We start from the raw sequence: 12,359 nt of genomic DNA on the forward strand, positions 1-12,359 counted from the left end.
CCAAAATGTTGATGTCTTTCTTTGTTCAGTCGAGAAGAAGTTTTTTAAGGAAAACATTGCAGGATTTTTCTCATTTCAATGGACTTTAATAGACACCAACAATTAACACTTAACAGTTTTTTTCAACAGAGTTTCAAAGGACTATAAACGATCCCAAACGAGGCATAAGGGTCTTATCTAGCGAAACGATTGTCATTTTTGACAAGAAAAATAAAAAAAATGCAGTTTTAAACCACAACTTCTCGTCTAGATCCGGTCCAGCGCGACCTAGCGTAAATGCGTAGTGACGTAGGGAGGTCAACACACTCTTTCAACACACTTGTAAACACTGGGCCGGACTTTCGCAGTCGTCCTCTGTGACCTCTTGACGTCATTACGTATTGGGTAAGGTCGCGCTGCTCTTTGAGGACCGGATCTAGACGAGAAATTGTGGTTTAAAAGTGCATATTTTTTATTTTTCTTGTCAAAAATGACAATCGTTTTGCTAGATAAGACCCTTATGCCTCGTTTGGGATCGTTTATAGTCCTTTGAAACTCTGTTGAAAAAAACTGTTAAGCGTTGAGTTAAGTATTAAGTGTTGGGCTCTATTAAAGTCCATTAAAATGAGAAAAATCCTGCAATGTTTTCCTCAAAAAACATAATTTCTTCTCGACTGAACAAAGAAAGACATCAACCACTTTTAGGATGACATGGTGGTGAGTAAATTATCTGGATTTTTCTTTTAAGAAAACTGACTAATCCTTGTAAACATGTAAATCGCTCGTGCTTACCGCTTCTTCCGCGTCTGGTGTGAATGCACCATTAGAGAAACAAAATCACTTGTCATAAAATAAAGCTGCTAGGACAAACCTGAGTGATCTATAACTTTCACTGTAAGGACATTTATCAATTTGTTTTTTCATATTTTGGCAAAACCTATTTGAAAAAGTAAAATAAAACAGAACGCTGATATTTTTTTAAGATTTATTTACACTGTTTAAAGAATGGCAAGTTAGAACCAACTCATAAAAATGTTATGATTTCTGAAGAGCTTCAGAAATTTAAGTGTTATATTGAGTACATCAAGTCATATCAAGTAGTATTTTTATAACCAGCTTCAATATCTCTCTACGTAATTCCCAAGATCACTGTAGTCTAAGAACAGGTACAAGTGATTAATAATATACAACCCACAGTGCAAGCAGCAATGTGGATAAAGGGAAAGAAAAAGAGTCAACAACTCTGTCTACTTCATACGATCAGATTAACAGTAGCCTGTATGTCAGTTTTTAACACGCCACCCATTCTGAATATTTGCATGTTTTGTTGTAAAAAGGCAGATGCTCGCTGCAGAGTCAACACTGAGGCACCTTACAGCCAATCAAAAACACCATGGCATCAGGAGTGCATGCTGGGAGACAAGACTGGATTCACGGAATGTAACCTGAACGAGCAGGATCAATCTTGAAAAAGTGCAACAGAAAAAACTTGGATAAACATGGACTAGTTATAACAGTGGGGGAGAGGATGCAAAGACCTCCATTGTGTTGTTTCAGCTTTTGTTGAGCGTCCAGAGAGGATCCAAACTACTGAGCGGATCGTCGCCCACTGGAGGCCCCTGAAGACCTTTGCCTTCCTGCGGGTGAAGAAAGCTTTGTTTGCTAATCCGCTGCTTGCCTTGATGGGCGCTGTCCAACGTGAATGCTTCGGGTGTCAAAGAAGCCAGCAGGTCCAGAGATGAAGCAGTGGGTGGAGAGAGAGCAGGAGGGGCTGCTTCGACGGATGGGTGATGATTTGAGACGGGGGAAGCGGGTGTGGACCCAGTGAACCCATTTCCATGACTGCTGGGAGGTAAAGGTGACTGCGTCTTGCCTGGAGAGGAGGTGCAAGAGAGGGGGGGACTGACGAAATCAGGCACAACCTCATAAGAAATAGAATCCTGAGAGGGTTGAAGAGACACATCTGTAGGCTCTATGTCCCCCATACTTGGCGCTTCAGAGGCAGAAGACATTTGGTCTTGGTTGGAATCTTGTTCGTGATCAAGACTGGGTGGTCGAATGCTTAGTTTAGCTACGGTGGCCTGTATGGAGCTAATAGACATGTCTCCTCCCAAAACAATGTCTTGAGATTCCTGTCGTGAGTATGACTAGAAAAATACACAAAACAAATTTGTCACATAACTTGGGTTAATTTATTAAACGAAAACCAGGAAGAAATAGGTTACCTTTACTGCAATGTTGTTTAGGGTCTTGGTGCAAGGCAAGGTTATGATGCCGTGGCGTTGCAGAACCTGCTCTGTATGTTTCAAAACTGCCTCATAGCAGAATTTAAGGTGAAGCTATACAAATAAACAAACAATAAATATATAACATATACTTGCTAAATATCAACACTCATTGCACTAAATGTAGTTACCTTTTCTTGCAGCATGTTCTTCCTTTGCTGTCTCGTCTTTCTCACCAGCTGGATCAGATCAGGTATACCATTGCCCGCTTCAATTTCTTGCAGTGCTGCGTAAAGCAGGCAGAAGGCACCAGTACGGCCAACACCAGAGCTAAGTAGTAATAGTAAAGTTAGTATTAGTATGTTTAATCCTTGTACCGTTTTTGAATAATGCTGCATAAATGTTACTTATTTTAAAATATGGCACCTGCAATGCACTACGACTGGAGTGTGTAGAGGGCGCTGAAATAGGTAGTGTCCATGGACTTCTTGAATGAAACGGATGAGGTTGCTTTTACTTTCTGGAAGCCCCCTTTTCAAAAAATGAAGTTCAAAAGAGTTAGAAATAAAGTTTAGTTTTGAGACAATGCTATTCTTAATAAAGTCTGAATATAAAGAATAATTTCATACAGTTCAGGCCATGAAGTAAACTGAAGGTGTATGACGGTGCGTCTCAGACTCTGATCCCGGTACTGTAGTCCTATCATGCGCTCTATATGGGTGGGAGTGCTCTTCTGGGTGGTCAGTGTTAGGGTGATTGGTCCCTGGGCAAGCTGTTGCCCCCTCTCTGTTGGAAAGTAGCGTAACACCTTTTGCTGGAAATAAAATGTTAAAGTGCTAATCACTGTGTGATTCTTCAATTTGAGGCACTTTTAAATACCTGAATATTTCAAAAGCTAGTAAGCTTAATTCTGCAGTGTGCCACAGTATTATATTTACCTTCTCCAGTTCTTGCTCTGACACAAGCATAACAATTACGGAAACCTTCTGCTCATAAACCATGAGCCAGAAGTCAGCTGCAGTGCCAGAAAGAGGAGCTTGTGTTGCAATGAGGCGGGGACAGTACGGAGACAGGTCCTCAATAAAACTTGCATTGATATAGTCATCTTTTCCCGACTGCAAAATGACACGATTGCAGTCATACGGCATCACATCTTGATTTCGATTCTTCATGGTGTAGCAGCGAGCAATGGCGATAGAAAGTTGCCGAGTATCCTTCTCCTGCTGCTCCTGCAGCTCTTTCCATCGAGCATCGAGTTCTGACAGTCCTCCCTCACCTGATGGACGCTCAAAGGATTGAACCGTTGATCGAAACCGCCCTAGTTCTGCACTGAGCTTTGAGACCCTTTCTGGTGCTTGGTAAGGGTCCCCCTGAATAAGTCTCACACCTTCTGACTTCTTTCTGTGATGTTCTTCCTGGGGATCGGCTTTGGTGGGTAGTAGGACATTGGCAGTGTCCTTAGTACCTCCGTGCTGACTTTCAGGACTCGAAGAAAGCAAATCATCAGTACTAGAGTTCTGCAGCTGAAATAGGCTTGAGTCGGATGGAGGCATGGAACCACTGGAAGCTGGAGCTGTTACTGATGACTGTGGCAGTGCTGCTCCAACTGGGGTAAGGGCCGGAGATGGTCTCTGAGTGACAATACCCAGGGAGGGAGGACCAGGTGAGGGAGAAGGTGATGGGGCAGGAGAAGGCGGCACACGGGGGTGTGGAGCTCCTGGTGCTGCTGAGGATGGAGGCATCACAGGATGCTGCATTGATCCTATAGGAATGTTTCCACCTTGGGAAACAACATAAGAAACTGGGCCTCCTGGGGGTAGCTGTTGTGAAGTTAAAGGCTGTAAATTGGGTGGCTGAGACTGAGGTTGTGAAGAGGCCACAGACTGGCTGGGAACCATAACAACACTTCCTGGATAGCTCATTGGTGCAGAGCTAGGAGGAACAGTTGCCTGAGGGTTGAAAATATTGTGAGGGAGTGATGGAGGACAGGGCTGGGGAAGGGTTTGTTGCTGTAAAGAAAGAGAGCTTGGGTGCATTTGGCTTTGAGAGGAAAGTGGGGCATGGGGCATCTGTGGTTGAATTGGAACAGTAGCCCTCAGGGGAACGGCTGAATATGCTGGTTGATGGACGGATTGAGGGGCAGGAATTATTTGGGACTGGGGAGAGTAAGATAGTGGTTGATTGACTGATGGCATTTGTTGGCGAGAGGGAGGAGACATGTGAGTGGATGGAGGAAAAATCTGTGTCTGGTGGGGAGGAGGCAACTGATTAGAGCCAGGAGATATTTGCATATGGGGTGCATGGCCTAAATGATGAGAGGATGGAGGTATTTGTGGATGTGAAGCATGTGGCAACTGCTGATTGATAGGAGGTGTAAGGGGTTGGGAAACAGGGGGCATCTGGGGATTGACATGTGCTAAGTGTGCCATTGACACAGGGGGCAAGGGCTGTGAGGACATTGGCATCTGTGGAGGCAAGCCGTGATGGGGCATCTGACCCTGGGTGACAGTATTTACTTGTGAAGGGTGGGAATTTGGAACAAATGTAACAGGGGGATAACCGTGATGTGGCTGCATATGGGAAGCAGAGGCTGATTGAATATTAGATCCAAACTGTCCTTGAATTGGTGGTTGCTGAATGTTTGGTGGTCCAGGTTGTCTAGCTAAGGCAATGTACTGTGGAAACTGAGGCTGTGTATGGTGTGGAGGTTGAGGCCCTGTCAAAGGTCTAGGCATTTGCTGTTGAGCTTGTACAGGTGGATAAAATGGCTGTGGTTGGCTTTGACCACCCTGCTGAGCAAACAGTTGCTGAACCTGGGGCTGAGGGGCTGGCATTGCCTGTGAAGGTTGGCCCATGGGAACTCCAGGATGTTGCATGTACTGAACTTGAGGTGTCATATGAGGTGAAGCTGAATACAGTGATGGGATAGAAGGTGGTACCGGTTGGTGTTGGGAAGGGGGAGGCATAGGCTGATGTTGGACATGGGGAGGCATGGGTTGGTGTGGAGGAGGGTGATGCATGGGTTGGTGCGGTGCAGGGGGAGGGATATGTTGGTGCGGTGCAGGTGGAGGCATGTGTTGGTGCGGTGCAGGCATGGGTTGGTGCGGTTGGTGCGGGGCAGGCATAACTGCCTGAGCAGATGCAGGACTGTAGCTAGGAATAGGTGTTTGTACACTATCCACTGTAGTGGTGGAGGGTCGGACAAGAGTAGTTGGTGGTCCATGTTGGCTCTGGGAAGATGCAGGGCTGTACCTGGACACAGACGGCAGTGTCGAAACAACCTGAGGATTGGGAAGTTGTGGGAACTGTTGCTGTGACAGATGAGGCTGTGGAAGACTATGACTAAAATTTTGAGACAGCGAAGATGATGGGAAATGGGATATTTGAGCAAGAACTTCGGGAGGGGGTAAATTTGGAGGAAATCTAGGTTGTGCATACAATAAACCTGAACCAGCTCCAGGCCATCGTAGTATAGAGCTAGCAGCTGCCCCAGGAAATTTACTAGGATGACTAGAAGGAGGAATAGCAAGTTCAGGAGGCAGGCTGCGTAGTTCTTCTGGTAGATCCCCACCAAGGGCTAGGATTGCGGCACTTAGCTCTGCAAGTTCAGGGTCATCTATAATGGCAGGATCCACACTCTGGCCTTTCTTTTGAGGTGGCTTTGGGGCAGTGGGTCTTTGAGGAGCCTTCTTTTTAAGCTCTCTGTCAGATATGAAACAAAATTAGAAGTCACATTAGCAGAACTGAGCAAATCAATTAAGCTACATTTTCAGGTTTAATCAAGCATTGCTATTCTTGTACAAAGAATAACACAGTTAAGTAAAGAATAGGTTACTAGTTACTTTTCCAAAATGGCTTGTCTCTCCTCCTTCTGGGCCTTGGAGATAGTCTTGGCTCTCTCTAATAGGCGAGAGGCCTTGGTTTCCAGGTCTTCGTAAAATTCTTTTCCCTCTTGAGATTTCTTCATTAGGTCTTCATAGGCCTCATATGAGGCCACAAGCATCTGTATAGTACTGTTCCATCTAAAAAGTGAAAACATCAAATATATCCATGAAAAGTCAACCTAATGGCACACAACAAAAACTATTTCCCATAAACTCAGTATTCATGTTTGTATGACACAAAAATGTCCCCCCCAAGGCTTACTTATGTTCGGTTTCTGCCAGGCCTTTGCGCACAGAGGCATACTGGACATTAGCTTCTGTCAATGCCTTTAGTATATTGTCCTGCGCTGCCAAGTTCTGGTCAATGTATACTTTCACCTGTTCATACTTCTTAAGTTGCTCCTCAAACAGTTTCTATAAAGATGAGAGATTAACAAAAATTTACTATACACAGTTACAGGACAATGATGCAATCCCTTTAAAAACAGGTCCTCTGGTCATTTAGGGCCCATACCTTCATGTCGCCACGCTCAGTTGTGACCAGTACAGTAGTGATGTCATCCTGTTGAATAAGGTCTCTAAGTTGTTTCTCCAGGGAGTTCCGCTGGTCCCGCATCTCTTGCACTTTACCAAGAATTCTCTTCATACTCTGAAGACCTGCTATCTCATCTGAAAATGTCAAAAACTATTTTTAGATATTCATAACATAAACCTTCGTATGACTTATGTCACAACAAAACACCCACCTTCGCTAAGTTGAGGCTTTGGTAATGCCTCTCTAAGGGTGTCAAGTGGTCCACCGAGGAGTCTCAGATTGCTGATGTGGAGATTCATGGCTCGATGAAGTTCTGTGTTAGTGAAGCTGGCTTTTTCATGGGCTTCAAAATATTTCTCCAGGTCCCTCCGCAGCTCGGCCATGGTTGAAGGCCTTTCAGGTAAAGCCTGCTTCCCAGCAGCCTCTTCCAGGCTCCGCTCCCCTGCCTCATCCTCATCTAATACATCCCGAATCTCCCGCAGAGAGGCTTCTACATCAGTGAACACACCTGAAAGGACTAAGGTAGATACACACTGTGAGAATTTAGACTTTTAGCAGTTTTTGTTGCTAAATATCACATTTTCTCTAAATTATCAACAATAAAAATGCACAATTTTATTTGCGAATTTAAGCGTAAGTAGTTAGCCTTTATCTCTAATACAAAATAAGATTACAAGTTTCTGGGAATATAATACGATGGCACTAACCCTGCATCGACTGGATAAGGTTTTTCACAGTATCTGGTCTCACACTTAACGCAGCACATTTTTCCATCAACACCGATGGGATGGTATTATACTTCTCCATATTATCTACTGATTCTGGGTCCAGACTGAGAGAGTCCATGAACTGTCTATGGGAACATGACGTTTGAAACATTTAGATACAAACTTCCAAATGTATTACTTTAAGCCGTTTAAACTTACTCTAGTGTCTCATTCTTGTTGTGTATTTTTGCCACAACATCCCGTAGCAGCTTTGCCTTTTCCTCACTGTAATTTTAACAGAAAAAGGAAGTTTGTAAGGGTAAAACACTCATATTTGATTACCCCTAAAATATAAAATAGAGGAACTTACTGTCCACAAACAGTAACTTTTCTTAAACAGTAGTTTTATAATAAATAATGTCCAAGACTTGATCCAAACCTGTAAAGAGAAGAGGCCTCGTGGGCAGCCATAGGCACCAGCTTTGAAAAAATGTCTGGGCCAGTGACACTGGGGTCTGTTGGGTTCACAGGCAAGGCTTTGACCAATGGGGCACCTGTATTAGACAAATAAGTGTCATACAGCAGATTTTCAGACATGTTTAATACTTTGGTAACAATTTAAAATCTGCAAAACTCTTTCTGTGTCTCAATACAAATTGGGACTGCAAGGCACTACAATTTCCATTGTCATGGCTGTGTATTCATTCATAACATCATCATAAGCAGCCAAAATACCTTTCACTGAGGTCAGCGTTTCCAGAGATGGCACAGCATCATGGTAAATGAAGTCATTATCCTTCTTGGCAGAGTTAAATCTAAGATAAGTGAAAAATATATAAAAATGATTAATGATTTGGTAAGACAAATGTTAAGCATAACTCTCATGTATTTTAGCTTACTTTCCCCCAATAACATCCATGGTGAACCTAAGGGCATCTTGGACACTCTCTGGTTGACCCTTAGCCATCTTAATTGCCTCTGTCAGTTTATCTATCGAGCTCTGAAGGTATGCAACCTGTTGAAAAATTAAATAAAATTATTACACATCAATTAAATATCCAATCGTAATTAATCTCCTATTTTTTGCACAGATAATATGCAGGAAATGCGCACACAGAAATTCAAATCTTCAACAAATGCATTCATCTACAAAGTTATTTAAAATAATACAAATATTTTACCCGCTCTCCATACTTCTGCTGCTCTTCCGCTTGTTTTCCCATGTGCAACTGTTGACATAAAGTGGATTTAGTATAGCTTTGAGTGACCTTGGAAATGTTCAGTGGACAAACCAGCTTTCTAGTTTATATTTTGTTTGTATATGCTTACATGTGCTACTGCAGCAAAGTAGTAAATTTTCATTTGCACTAATTTCTTCCAGTCTTTCTGTATCTTTCCCAACATTGAGGCTGTTTCAGAGTTTTCCAGAGCTCTACAAGCCTCTTTGTAGTAGTCAACCACCTGAGAACCAAAATGAGAAAAAAAATCAATTACATATCTTAAAGGGGACATATCATATCATGACGTTTTCCATGTTTAAGTGCTATGATTGGGTCCCTAGTGCTTCTATCAACCTAGAAAATGTGAAAAAGAACAATCCAGTAACTTAGTATTGGTAAACCATTCTCTGCAAGCAAGTGAAAAAATATATAATTGAAATTTGGCTCCCCTTGTGATGTCAGAAGGGGATTATACTGCCCTTTAATCTGCACTATGCACGGTACTGCCATGTAGTGCAGAGATCAGCTCATTTGCATTTAAAAGGACACACCCAAAAATTGCTAATTTTTGCTTGCACCTACAAAGGGGCAATTTTAATGTTATAATAAATTATATATGGGGTATTTTAAAATGAATCTTCACATACACACCTCTGGAGACACCAAAAATTTATTTTACATCTTAAAAAAATTATTGTAAAATGTCCCCTTTAATATTTTAAATGGGACACATCATGAAAATCTGACTTTTTCCATGATTAATGCTGTAAATGGGTACCCAGTGCATTTATCAATCTAGAAAATGTGAAAAAGAACAACCCAGTAACTTAGTTTTGGTAAACCTTTCTCTGCAATCATGTAAAAAATAGCTAATTGAAATTTGGCTCCCTTTGTGATGTCAAAAGGGGATTTTATTATAATAATACTGCACTATCCAACCATGGCACTGCTATTTAGTGCAGCGAGAGAAAAAAATAATTGACAGCACAATTAAGTTTCAATTTCAATTGTGGCCAATTTCAGGTTTTGATGACAAATGTCAGAATTGTTCAGTCTGTACCTTTAATTCCTAAGATAGCAAAGAAATGTAGAGACCACACCATCACGCAAAGCAGCATTAAAAAGTAAAAGTCCCGTACCTGGGCACTTATCCGAGCAACAAGGAAGCTCTTCCTGTTGTCCAACATGGATTTTTCCAACAGGCACTCCTGGGCCTGACCCTAAAACGGTAGTTTTAAATTTAATCCATGTAAATTAAAAATTATTTATATGAATGTCCCGATGAGAGCAAGTGGAGAAGCTTATCAGAGATCATACCAGCATGAGGTTGATGTTGAGATTAAGGATCTGGTGACTCATGTCCACACTGAAGTTGTGGCTAAAGTGATCTCTCAGGTAGGTAAATGCTCCAGCTGAACACTGGAAATGTGTGCAAGATACTTTCATCCCCTACACATTGAAAAAAAAAAACGGTAAGAGTTAGCACCCTAGAGAAATAATTATGTTGTTGTGTGAATTGTCATTTTTTGTGAGAATTTTTTTTACAAAAAAATGTAATTGCTTGATTTAACACCATAAAAAGCTTAAAAGACTAAAATATCATTACACCACTTGAGGTTTACACCCCTTTTAACTGGTCGGCCTCGCTCACCTCTTCGGACACCCTGTTGTCCATGGCTCCCAGCATTGAATGGAGTGCTCCTATATCATCGGAGACATGACTTGAATCAGAAAACAAGCCTGACCCGACAATGCTCTTTCTCAGCAACACAGACGTATTTCAGTCACACACAATGCAGCGCATTTAGAGGAGGAATAATAAGCATCACTGTCTGGTAGTAACTCACCCAAATTATAAAGGATGCAGGCTTGTTCATAGCAGATGTCGTCGTGGGTCACCGTCTTCCCAGAAAATATCTCTGTCCTATGCATTAAACAGAAAAAAAGTGTTATGCATGTTGTTATTACAAAACAAATGTATATGAAAGATTTCGAGGGTAATGCAATGGTTGGTTTGGCGCTCTCACCAGGAGATGGGGACAGCAGCTTCTTGCTCCGATCCCAGAGGCACACGACTTTGTAGATAATGCAACTGTCCAAAGTACTTCCTTAATGTACTGCAGCCCTCAAAGTCTCGTGTGACGTTTACTGCACTCTAGTAAGACAGGACCACAAGCTTTTCACATCCTCTGTACCTTCTGTGTCATTACATTTTATATATTTTATACATGAATTATTTATTTTGTATAATCTAGTAATGCATTTAACTACAAACAGACTTTATAATCTTTAAATTAAAGCATCAGAATTCCAAGCTGATGCACACACACAAAAATCAGTGTTGATGCCATCTGGGCGTGGCCATAGGTTTGATCCCAAGAAAACACAATAATAAATGTTTACCTCGAACAAGTCAGGGCTTTGACTCACATAACACAAGACTCACTCTGTCGCAATTGCTCCAGTTTCTTTAACTGCTCATTATAATTGTCAGGATCTTCACCGTAGTTTTTCAGTATGAACTGGAAAAGGGGAAATACAAGTCACAATGTCATGGAGCAAACAATTCAGAATAAAGAAGCTACAAAAATGGATCCGGCTTTATGACGAAGGCAATACAACCATTATTATATTTTGGCTCTATTGTTTAGATGCATTCCTGTCAATAATTAGCATACATAAACAAACAACTCAGAGTCAAACCTATTATACTCCTTTGGCCCAGTATGTTAGTAATGAATTCATAACTAACATGACGTAGGCAAAAAATTCCTGACTGCTCTGAAGGAAATTGGTTTAAGTTTTAAGTCAGTGTAGCAAAGAAAACAACCCAGTAACTTTAATATATCATCAGGGAGGAAAGGAATAATACTGAAATATAAATTAGTAATAATAATAATAATTATTATTATTATCTGTATGTGCCTTTATGTGCCACTTATGTAATCATTATGTGCCATTAAGGCTCCTAGTATGCTTGCTTTTAGTTTAGTTGTAGAATAAATAAAAACAATAAAGATTCAATTATTTTATTCTATTTAAACTACTAATTATTACTACTTTACTGACAGACTATGTTAAGTCAGATGTGCTGAGCTAACTAACTAAGTTCGCACATATTACGTTTACATTTCCAAGACCACCCATCCAAAGACTGAGCTCACATTTGGCTCACAGGGCTGAAAAACAAATTTTAGTGTAGATCGTCTATATAAAACATAGTATTCTCTTTATGTTTGTTGTGTATAAGATGTAACGACAGCATTATTTCTCTCATTTAGGCCTTTCTGACAGGCTCACCTGTTTGACAGACGGACTGAACTCAAAGTCTCCAGCCTCCTTTAGATCCAGCCAAATCATCGGCATTCGCGGCACGGCCTCCATCCCGGCCGCCGATCTCTCTCATCCGACTAAAGTTAAACAGTATTATATCGTTAACGAAGTCGAAAAATACCAGATCTAGTATTATATTTCTATTTTAACTGACTTAAACGACTGTGTCATGTCCCTATTTACACCCATACAGGAAGTGATTGCGATTTCCGGAAGTGATGTCATGCGTGCCGGAAGCTGACTCTGGGAAATGTAGTCCTGCAATGAGTGCTTTCTTTGGTGCTGTGCTTTATGCTGCGTTCCAGGTAGGTTTTTGAGCCCGTGAATTACGACTTCAAAACCACGACTCGCGACTCTATGGCTGAATCCCAAACCGCCTACTTCCATACTATATAGTATTTAAAAAGCGCTACTTTGCGTACTATATAGTATGGAAGTAGGCGGTTTGGGATTCAGTTTATGTGTTCCAGGCAGCC

At 41.5% G+C, this 12,359-nt stretch overlaps 1 protein-coding gene across 1 annotated transcript; it reads right to left on the bottom strand.

Moving 5' to 3' along the window:
- Positions 1–1,072: 1,072 nt before the first annotated feature.
- ptpn23a (protein tyrosine phosphatase, non-receptor type 23, a) lies at positions 1,073–12,068 on the bottom strand. Its single transcript, XM_073872393.1, has 25 exons — positions 11,851–12,068; positions 10,994–11,072; positions 10,578–10,701; positions 10,398–10,474; positions 10,202–10,251; positions 9,868–9,999; positions 9,690–9,770; positions 8,660–8,791; positions 8,512–8,559; positions 8,230–8,345; positions 8,066–8,145; positions 7,770–7,884; positions 7,550–7,615; positions 7,331–7,476; positions 6,835–7,140; positions 6,603–6,757; positions 6,351–6,502; positions 6,047–6,226; positions 5,333–5,906; positions 3,143–5,173; positions 2,834–3,018; positions 2,631–2,735; positions 2,396–2,534; positions 2,205–2,318; positions 1,073–2,126 (listed from the first exon to the last, which is right to left on the bottom strand). Exons 1-25 carry the CDS (start codon positions 11,932–11,934, stop codon positions 1,533–1,535), a joined length of 5,865 nt encoding a protein of 1,954 aa, XP_073728494.1. The 5' UTR covers positions 11,935–12,068; the 3' UTR covers positions 1,073–1,532.
- Between the last annotated feature and the right edge of the window lie 291 nt (positions 12,069–12,359).

This window comes from Misgurnus anguillicaudatus, chromosome 10 (assembly GCF_027580225.2).
Source record: "Misgurnus anguillicaudatus chromosome 10, ASM2758022v2, whole genome shotgun sequence".
Taxonomy (NCBI): Eukaryota; Metazoa; Chordata; class Actinopteri; order Cypriniformes; family Cobitidae; genus Misgurnus; species Misgurnus anguillicaudatus.